The sequence below is a fragment of the Rhipicephalus sanguineus genome, chromosome 4 (assembly GCF_013339695.2).
Source record: "Rhipicephalus sanguineus isolate Rsan-2018 chromosome 4, BIME_Rsan_1.4, whole genome shotgun sequence".
NCBI lineage: Eukaryota > Metazoa > Arthropoda > Arachnida > Ixodida > Ixodidae > Rhipicephalus > Rhipicephalus sanguineus.
This window is the reverse complement of record NC_051179.1, coordinates 43,768,684-43,779,212: the sequence shown is the minus strand read 5'-3', so window position 1 is coordinate 43,779,212 and position 10,529 is coordinate 43,768,684. Positions and strand designations below refer to the sequence as shown.

The 10,529-nt window shown below is 44.7% G+C and overlaps 1 protein-coding gene across 2 annotated transcripts in view; it reads right to left on the bottom strand.

Annotated features, from left to right (window-relative positions):
- Positions 1-3,058: 3,058 nt before the first annotated feature.
- LOC119389866 (ATP-binding cassette sub-family C member 5) overlaps positions 3,059-10,529 on the bottom strand; it is a 56,597-nt gene continuing 49,126 nt past the window's right edge. For both annotated transcript variants that reach the window (XM_037657273.2, XM_037657274.2), the window contains exons 27-29: positions 10,307-10,420; positions 8,777-8,941; positions 3,059-4,894 (exon numbers count right to left, since the gene is read on the bottom strand). In XM_037657273.2, the coding sequence (XP_037513201.1) occupies positions 4,784-4,894; positions 8,777-8,941; positions 10,307-10,420 (390 nt within the window). In that variant the 3' untranslated portion in view covers positions 3,059-4,783. The remainder of the gene's footprint in view (positions 4,895-8,776; positions 8,942-10,306; positions 10,421-10,529) is intronic.

The window sequence follows — 10,529 nt, the reverse complement described above, 5'->3', positions numbered from 1 at the left end:
CATGCCATCTTAAGTTGAGATTTAGTGGCATGCTCTAGTATGATAGTCGCACCACCATCGTGAAAAAGAGCACGTCACAGATAGTAAGTGATTATTGAGTTTGCTGTAATTTAAGGACGAGTTTGCAGTTCATTCTTGGGTACAGCTCAAAAAACACAGGACGCAAGCGTGTAAACGGGATAAGGTGCTGCTTAATTTTAAAAAAAATTTTGCCCCTTTCTTTTCCTTCCTTTTTTGCCGCAAAATTTTGCCGATATACTGTTTTCTTCCACGCAATAAGCCACAGTTGGGTGTGTAATATTTCACTCAGTTTTTTGCTATAGTTCAGCTCCCAACATTGTGAACATGTGCAGTGAATTAAGGTCTAGATAATTTCTCACTGTGCCGTCTACTTTCTATACATTGCTTTGAAGGTAAACTTTAATAAACATGTGTTACTGTTTTCTGATTTCATGGCTCTGTTTATTTACAGAATCTTTCAGGCACTTCCTCGAGTGCGGATGAGGCCCGCAAGATCGCCAACATCATCAAGGGCCAGAAGAAGCACTTGTAGTTTTGATTATGAGAATATATTTGAACATATGTCTCATTCATCCACTGTGATTATCATTGCAGGGGCGCTGCCACAGTGTGGGCCTTCTGCATGACGACAAGACACCCATAAAACACTTGCGCAAGACTAATTCTAATGGGGCTGAGAAGTGGGCAAATACAAAGCTAATACAATGCCAGCAGGCAAATACAGAACCAATAGGCAAATATAATTCCAATTGGCTAATAGAGAACCAATACACCAATATAGGTCCAGTAGGCTGATATAGAACCAATAGACCAATAGCCAAATACAGTTCCAATAGACCTATAGAACCAATAGACCAATAGGTGTCAATAACCCAATAGGCTATTGGTTTTTTATTGGGAATTTTTGCTAGGGCTCTCCACACACATCCTTTCCCCATCCTCTCCCTTTCCCCCTCTCCACTCCCCTCTGAAACGCGGGCTCTACATGCCGAAACGCTGCTTCGCATCGCCTCACGCTGCTTCGCATCGCCTTTCTTTACACTCTCACATTTAAATTACCAATTTCTGTTCTCAATGAAGGAAAGAAGATTGCTTTTAAGGGCTCGTTTTTTTTTTTCTTTGTTAGACACAATATTAATGAGAACTAACAGACGATAACGCCAAGGAAAGTGCAGGAGATGTTATTTGTAATAATTGGAATATCTTTTCGTCCACTTTACTTTCTTCACATTTATATTCCAATTATTACACATGTACATGTCACCCTCACTTACCCATACTCCGAGGTACTTTTGTTCGCTCACCTCGGTATTTCTTGGCCTTGTATTGACACCACCTGATCACAGGGATCATTGAATACCATCAATCCACATTTTATTACACTAAATCAGAGTCCTAGATCTCGAACTTCACCTTCCCTTCCGCATATATCCGCCAGCCGCTGTATATCATCTCGACTGTCAGCAAATAAGACAATATCGTCAGCCAGGCCCGTAGCCTGGGGGGGGGGGGGGGGGGGGGGGCGCCTAGGACCCCCCCCCCCCCACAATTTTGCTGAAGTAGGTGTTTTTACCAAAAATAAATCATGAAAATAGGTGTTTTTCTCAAATAGTCAAGGTTTTCAGAAAAGCAAGTGGGCCCCCCCTGAAAAATATTCCTGGCTATGGGCCTGTCGTCAGCATCTCGCCGCCCTGTTTGTGTGACAGATTAAAACCAATGTTGCTACCTTCTAGCGCTTTTTCCATACTCGCCACGTACAGCATGAATAACAGCAGGGACGAAGGACATCCCTGTCTCAGCCCCTTGCTAATCTCAACATTCTCTTTGCTACTCGATCATTCCTTCCCATTCTACGCAAACTGTATTTTCTCGGTATTTTCCCTCAAAAGCTGTATACAGTCGTCGCCTGTGCCCATTTCTTTCAATATATCCCACAAAATTTCCTGATTAACGTAGTCGTACGCCCCAGTGATCATGTCCAGAAAAGCCACGTACAAGGGCCCATTTTCCATTTTAGATATTTCTATACACTGAGTGAGAACAAACAGGTTATTGTCTAACCGCCTGTCCACTCAAAATCCATTCTGAAGTTCTCCCAAAATATCGCTATGTTCTGACCACCGTTTCCATTTTCATTTTTACTGCTTGTATCACCAACCTGTATAGTACCGATGTAATGGTTAGTGGTTAGCGATCAACGATTCTGCCGCCACCTACTTATACACTTCAAGCCAAGTCAAGCCGGTTTTAAGCGGCTATATGGGTGCACCGAATGCTTTACCCACCTTTTGTCTGCTGCCACCTGGCTGCAGCAACGGCAGCCCGCGGTCACACCTAAAGCAAGCCGCACATCCAAAGAAAAAAAAAAAGTGCTTAAGGTCATGACGCCAACCATCGAACGGACCCCCTTTTCATCCCCCTCCTTGCGCAACTTTCAGCGCGCTCGCTAGTACGAAAGGAGAAAGCGCTTTAAGCGTGCGACAAATTCCTGCAACTTCGTACTTGACGGTTCTAAAAATTTTTGTCGCAGTCGATTAGTGAGGCAATGAACTCTTAACTATTGTTACTGCGAAAAGTGTTGCAGGGCCCTGTGCATGTCTTGCCTTTGCATGTTTAGCGTCTATTTTGTCCTTTTGTGCTGTGTGCAAGAAAACGGCAATTTCCACCTTTTCTTTCACTGTGGTGGATGTGGTTCTTGTAGATAGGCTTCTTGCAGCGCACTTTGCTGCTTCTGCAGTTGCAGTACTGACATAGGCTTTGCTTCTCCCCTCCTCACCAGTACATATGGCTGAAGTGATTCCAGTTCTGCTATAAGCCATAAATAAGCTCGAGCACAGTCATGGCCTAAAAAACAAAGAAGCAAACACACTCACACGCAAACAATAAGCAGCCCTCTTGCGTACTTCAAATACATTGTGACAAAAATGTGATTGCAAGTGCTGTTTCAATCACACAAGAATTTTAGAAATGAGCCGCGTAACGCTGACAAGTCACCTAACATAGAATAAAAATGCAGTCTACTGACTACTCCAAGAGCAACAGTTGTGAAGTCCAACGAGCCTTTATTATTCTCAGAGGCACCGAGAAACATCAACAGATTTTCAACATAGAACGGCATGCAGAGAACTTTTGTATACAATGATATGTAAGCTGAATAAATAGAATGTGGCACTAAAAATATTTCACTCATAATGTTATCACAAAATGAGGGACTAACCACAGCAGTTGGCCTGCTGCGGTTTCTGTTGACAGCACTATAAAATGCGGATTAATACTGATGGAAAAGTATCACCGAATGTTTCACCGGTCTACGTATAAACTTTTTAGTTTCACTGGTCTACGTATAAACCTTTCAAACAAATGAAACTCAACTTGAGCAACAAAATATATAGGCTACTAAAAGTGCATATACCGGTGTAAAACGTAGGAACAAAATGAGGAATAAGAACGATGAGTCGCTTCCTTCACACGACCCACTGGTAATTGGTATATTTGCAATAGTTTGCAAAGTTTACACTACAGTTAAAAAACACCAGTCTAAGTAAGTCACGAAGGCACACACATACAAGGCTTGTTGTGTCTTAAAATCTTTGTATTCCCCACCCAACCGGTGCAGTGTGACACATAAAAATGACCTTTAAGTTTCGTGTGGCCGGGCAAAGTGACCTAATAAGGCACAATCTCGCAGGGCACGAATACTAAGTGTCAGTGGCCTCGCAAAAAGGAATAAGGCAAAATGCAAACAGCAGATCTCTCGCTCTCGTCGCGACGAAAAGGCATCGAGGTGTCGACGGCAGTTGTGCATTGTGCAAAACAATTGCATGCGCGAACACATTGTGAGCATGATTGCAGCTAATGCAAGCGTTGAATGATCGTCGAAGGAAACCATGCAGTGTGACATCACACACAAGTTCCTGCATAGCAGGCAAGTCTCAAAGTATGCATCTGCAACATAAGCTAACACCAAGGCTGGTATATAATGTACAGATCCTGTCCTTCAATTATATTCATTTCTTACCATCCAGCCATCACTGCGATTATGATGCAAGTGGTAACATATGCGTACGTCACTCGAACCACTGATGAAGTGCAAAACAAAAATAATTTGAAGAGAATTATTGCATTATCCCGACTCGGGGCTAACTTGTTCTAAGCGATCAATTGCAAAAGTCCTAGATTACATTCACTTAGATCTCAAATGAATATACTCAGTTGTAGGCGGCAATTACCTACGATGACTTTCACAAGGAATATGCCTGTAGCACAACAGTAGGCAGTCATTAAACGACAAAGAAATGTAGAAAATGTGGCCGCAGAATCACCCCAGGGCACCAGTGCGCTCTGAGAATACAAAAATTTTCGTTATATTATAAACCAACAATTCGCCCAGCAACCACGATTCTGCACCTAGAGAAAGTAAACCGTGCTTACCCTGAGGAAAAAGTCATTTCAAAACAGCGCCGTCACAAAAGCTTCCATGGCACAAATGCAAAAATTTCAAATGAAAGGAAAAGCTATGCAGATGTGGATTTATGGACGCCTTGCGCACAGCTAACAAAGGAGATTCGTAATAGTCTGCAAGTCCTAAAAAAATATTGGATGTATATCGCGAACAGGAAAAAAAAATGCACACAAGAAAGAAAAAGACGTAAAAATTAGATCCTACAATTAGAAGACTCGCGCGATGATGACGAGGTCCCGTCTACAACACACAGGAGCGCCGAAGTGTCCAGCAGCTAGGCTGCAGCACGGCTGTGCACATTCAGTGGCGCACTTCACTCGTCGGTGCCTGGATGCCAGACGCCTTCAGCATTGCCGAAAATACTGTGTTGGTGTCGTTCGAAAGGGTGAAAGGGCTGCCCATTTCAATAACCTAAAATTAAAGAAAGATATGGCAGATTATTCACAGATATCACAAACAGCCATCAAGCCAAACAACGATAAAGAAGCATTAAAGTGACATTTTACTCTACTGGCAATGCCGCAAGTGTTATGTAGTAACTCCTTTAATGGTTCCCTATTACAGAGGCCCTGCAGCGCTTTTTCAGTCATCAAAAAACACTGCCAATCAGTAGTCGAGGCTGCTAAGAACATGCGAGCAAAACATTATACCGCAGCCCGCGGCCTAGAATTTACAATTATGTCTCAAAGTCAGCTAGAAATTGCTCGCTCTTCTCTCGACAAATGGTGCCATAAATCAAAATGACCGCATCATAAACACAATGTCCACGGCCGTTGGCTGATTTGAGCATCGTGAGCTGCATGGTTACCGCGGCTGCCGTAACGTGCCCGTGCACTCACTTGCGATCACACTGAAAGTAAGCCGCGTGTTTGAAGGAAACAAAAAAAAGTGCTCGTGGTCATGACGTGCGCTGACAAACAGACGCAGCTTCTTGCCCCCTTGTCATCAGCCCCCCACCCCCCCACCCCCCCGCATAGCTTTCAGCGTGCTCGCTGGTACAAAAGGAGCGAGAAAGTGCTTAAAGGGCCCATAAACAGGCTGCGACTTTTTTTTACACCCCCCAAACAAGCTCGGTAATTCGTACAGTAGACCGCGGCAATCACGTTTTCCGAATATTACAGTGCTGCGCGCCGCGCAGGCCCTTCATTTCGAAAAACAATTCCCGCGCTTCTTTCCTACGCCTGACCAATCCTCCTCGTACGCGCAGTGACGCAAACTCGGCGATCGGCGAGTTGACGTAGCACTAAGCTCGTCGATTGGTCTAAACCAGGTCTCAACAAACAGTTGTCAAGTTAACGTCAGTTCCTGTTCCCACCCACCGCTATGAAACTGCGCCTTGTTTTTTGGCCCTGCGGTGATGCGGTTTCGGCCACGCAGTTGTCACGCGTATATTCCTCGCACTGCATAGCACCTGCATGCACTTCGCCTTCGACATGAGGTGAAGCGTTGTTCAGTTGCCGGCTGCGAATCGAGCGGGGAGAGGGGAATCTCCGGTAGCTCGGACGGGTCGTGCTTGCTCGCGCAGCAAGCGGGGTTTTCCAGGCTTTTCTCTCGCGCCCCTTCGACGTCTTGGAAAGCAAGCACGCATTCCTGCTGCATTGTGAACTGTCACAAAGGTTTAAAAATAGTGAACAGGCGAAAACTGCCCGTCAAGTTACGGAGCACGTGCGACAATATAAACAATAAACAACCAGGAGCCGCAGCAAGCGGAAGTGCATTGCGACTGATCGAGCTCGCCCATGACGTCAATTGTTGACGTCGTGTCACGTTGCCGAAGTGGGCGGAGTCACGACGACGGGCTACGCCGTTCCCTCCATGTGGCGGAGAATGGTGGTGAGGCCGCGCGAAAATGTGAAACCAGCTGAAACGGATGTTCCAACCCCTGTAACTTCCTTTTAGGGGCGAAGCTCCTTAAGGCGGCACCCGTTCGTCCCTCGTAGTCGTAGTCGTAGTGCGTAACCAGTCTTACGTTTTGACTTCCAAGGTGGTGCCGGTGGGAGATTTTTCCTGTGCGTTGTTGAACAATAAAAAATTCGCAGCGTTAGCTAAATGCCGACTTCTTCTGTCTCTCATTCCCATTAGCAGCCATTCTTTACCTCCAAGGTAGTGCCTGGTGAGATTTCTCCTGTGCGTGATTAAACAATAAAAATTTTGTTCAAAACGCCGTGATTGATGAAATAAACCAACGAAAGACGCCAGATGTTTTGTAAAAGCAAAACGGAAGAACGCCAGATGTTTCTAAAGCAAAACGAAAAGACGCCAGCTGCTTAACGAAAGACGCCAGATGCTTTCTAAAGCAATGGTTTTCTAAACAATGAAAAATTCACAGCGTACATGTAAAATTAAAGTGAGCAGCAAGGCGTCATAACTCATCGAACCTTTAGTATAAACGCACCCGATCTCACGTCGGTGATGATGTACTGGGCAGAATTCACGGAAGATTCACGGTTTACCGATGAACCTCCGCAGCTTCGCCCACTCATCGTCATTCACTCCGTGGATATGCTGTGATTTTTTTTATAGCACGTACTCGCAAAATTCTTGCGGCAGCATGTTCACATAGCAAAAGTGCGCATATTTCTCTTCATTACAATTTTTGGACATCGGGGTTGTTTACTGGCCCTTTAAAGCGCGAGAGAAATCCCTGTAACTCTGTTCATACTTGGCGGCTCCTACACATTTTTGCGCCACTCTATTCATAAGGCAATAAACTTCTGTAATGAAGCCATTCGATGATTACTTGGAAAAGTGTCGTAGGGCCCCTTTAAGCAGCTTAGTATAACTAGAGGCAGAGAAAAGAATGTTCCACACTTGCTGCCATGGCTGTGATTGGCGCCAACACTCCTAGGTTGCACATATGCACATATGTACCCTACAAAGTGGACAGGAGGATGACCGCCGTCGTAGCTCAGTGGTAGAGCATCGGCGCGTTATTTGAAGGTCGCAGGTTCGGTCCCTGCCGGCAGCAACTTATCTTTTCGTCCACTTTACTTCCTTCACATTTATATCCTAATTGTTACAAATAACGATCCCCATACTTTCCCTGGCATTATTGTCTGTTAGGTCTAATTATTATTGTGTCTAACAAAGAAAATAGTCAAGAGTTCAGAAGTAGTTTTGCCTGCTTGCCAGAAGTAGTTTTGCCTGCCCTTCATGCTTCTAAGCACTGTAGCAATTATCTTGAACAACAAGTTGAGCTACTTAGCAGGGATGCATCATAGAAAAAAGTTGGGAGACTCCTTTCTCTTGTGTCTGCATGCCTGTCCCAATGTTAAAGTATAAGCCAGCAGTAGTACGAGACACAAAATAAGTTCCAGTTGTGGATACCTAGTTAGCAAACAAACTATTACGTAATTAGGTTCCTACTCAAATACCATCTTACTGTTTCCTTTTTCGTGTGCAAGTGTACTCTCCATGGACAGAAACTAAACTGAACAGGTGGTTCCCATTTTCTTGCATGAGAAACTGTTTGGATATTATGGCAATATGCTTGCAGGATTGGAAGAGTAGCCATTCACTGAAATAAGGCACGACTGACAAAACTTCACGCCTACTTGGTTATATCAGACAATTCCTGTATGAATTGATTACATAGAGGATACACTTCTAGGCTGCACGTATTTTATGGGCTACACCGATCCTCGGACAATACATTTCTAAATGGGGACCGACACAAAATTTCCCGGCCGAGATAGCCTGCGGGATCAATTCGCGTGAACATGCATATATCATCTGCAAAATATCAACAGCGAATATAGCTTGGAAGGCATTTTAAATGAATTTTGAAGTTTGCATGAGCTATCGACACCCTCACGCTATGGACACCTCAAAGATGACCCTCGTTGACCCCCCTACTTTCCTCATGTGACCACGCTGCAACAAGTTATGACGACATCATAGCCGCCATTTTCTTTGCCGCATTCGCTCCAGCTGCCTACTTCTCGGCAGCTGTTGCAAACCGCACGGAAGTGCATCACAGTTCTGTGTGCTGACGTGATCGAGTGCAGCACCCGCTATGTGGTGAGAGTTGCACTCAAAGGCTTGCTTTTGAAACCGAAACTGACACTGACACTGGTCGATAATGAGGAGCCTGTTAATTATCTATCACGTGCTGCAGCAAACGATGTGCCATGTTATGACTAACAGGCCCCCAGCGACACAGTGCAGCAAAAAAATGCTAGGCCAAAATTTTTGTGTCAGTACCCCTTTAATAAGGATACCGAGGGTTGTTATCAAAGACGAGAGATTTGAGCATTCCATGCCAGCACTGCACACTAAACAGCATGCACCTACCTGTCCTGCGTCCAGCACAATCACCATATCACAACTGAGAACAGAGTGCAGCCGGTGTGCTATGGTCAAAACGGTGCAGTCTGCAAAGGTCTCCTGCACCGTTTGTTGGATCAGCCGGTCTGTCTCGGCATCCACTGATGCTGTGGCTTCGTCCAGGACTAAAAGCTGCGGGCAAAGAAAGAAAATGAACAGCTCCAGAGGTGCGTCCAGTTATGTACACTGCAATAAAAAAGACACCTATAAACAAAACACACGCTGGCTGCTGTCATGTTGACAAAATTTAGGTCTCTGAAATATGTACTGTTAATGCAAGGCACTCTGGCAACACTGCTTAAAGGGGCCCTGCAACACTTTTTGAACATGGTCAGAAAGCGTTGCCGATCGGTATCGAGGCTCCTGAGAACATGTGAGCCAAACATTATAGCGCAGCATGCAGCCTGGAATTTACAAGTAATTTTCAAAGCCAACTAGAATTCACTCGCTCTTCTCACAACAAATGATGCCATAATCCAAAATGACTGTTCACAAACAAACTGGCTGATTTGAGCACAGTGAGCTGCATATTTAGCGTGGCCGCCGCAGTGTGGCCCATGCTGCACTCTTAGAGCTAGAATTACGTACAGTATAGGATTACACCGGCACGCGCACGAACACACTGAAAGTAAGCTACACATTCAAAGAAAAAAGAAGAAAAAGTGCTTAAGGTCATGACGTGCACTGACGAATGGACGTAGCTTCTTGAACCTTGTCATCCTCCCTGCGCAGCTTTCAGCTTGCTCGCTGGTACGGAAGCAGAGAGAAAGCGCTTAAAGCGTGCGACAAATCCCTGTAACTCCGATCTTATTTGATGGATTCCAAAAATTGTAGTGGCAGTTGATTAGTGAGGCAATGAACTCCAATAATGAAGTCATTTGATTTTTACTTGGAAAACTGTTTCAGGCGCCCTTTAGAGTGAAAGGGCCGTCAGCATGAAATCGAGAAATGCACACGTAGTTAGAAACAGCGCAAAGTAGACACGGACAAGAATGCACACAGGACTAGCGCTAGTCCTGTGTGCATTCTTGTCCGTGTCTATTTCGCGCTGTTTTTTTAACTATAGATATGTACCAACTGGCTCGCATCCACGAGCTTTTAAGTTAAATGCACACACTTTCATGAGAAAACGCTCAGACTCCCACAAGTGTTCACATGGATAAAATACCGTGCCTCATCTGGTTTCAAGATCATGCGTGCATATTCTCTTGCTTTTACAATGTATGTAGTGAGCTTTAGGATCTGGTGAACATAACAAGCTGCTGCTGCAGCTGCCGTATTGACTGGCCTCTGCTTCGGAGAAACCGCCTCCCCTCCTCATCAGTACATATTGGTGAAGATTGAATATCAGAGCAAAGAAACAAACAACAGCTTTTGAGAAAAATGCACAGAACAAATACAATTCAAAAGATAAAGCCTCTGAAACAGCAAAATGAGAACACTTGGGCAGATTAAAGTCACACTCGACACAGTTTGGTGCAGCGCTCGCTTGCCCACCTTGTTGTGCCGCAACATTGCTCTCGCCAGGCACAGGAGCTGTCGCTCGCCAACGGAGAAGTTGTCTCCATTCTTCTCCACAACACTTTCAAGTTGCTTGTCTTCTTTTTCAATCTACACAACAAAAGAAAAACGATGCGTGTGTATCACATGAATAAAGTGTTTGTCCTTCACTATGAAAACAATCTTCACACTGGCTACACCATTTCAGGAGGTTTGAATG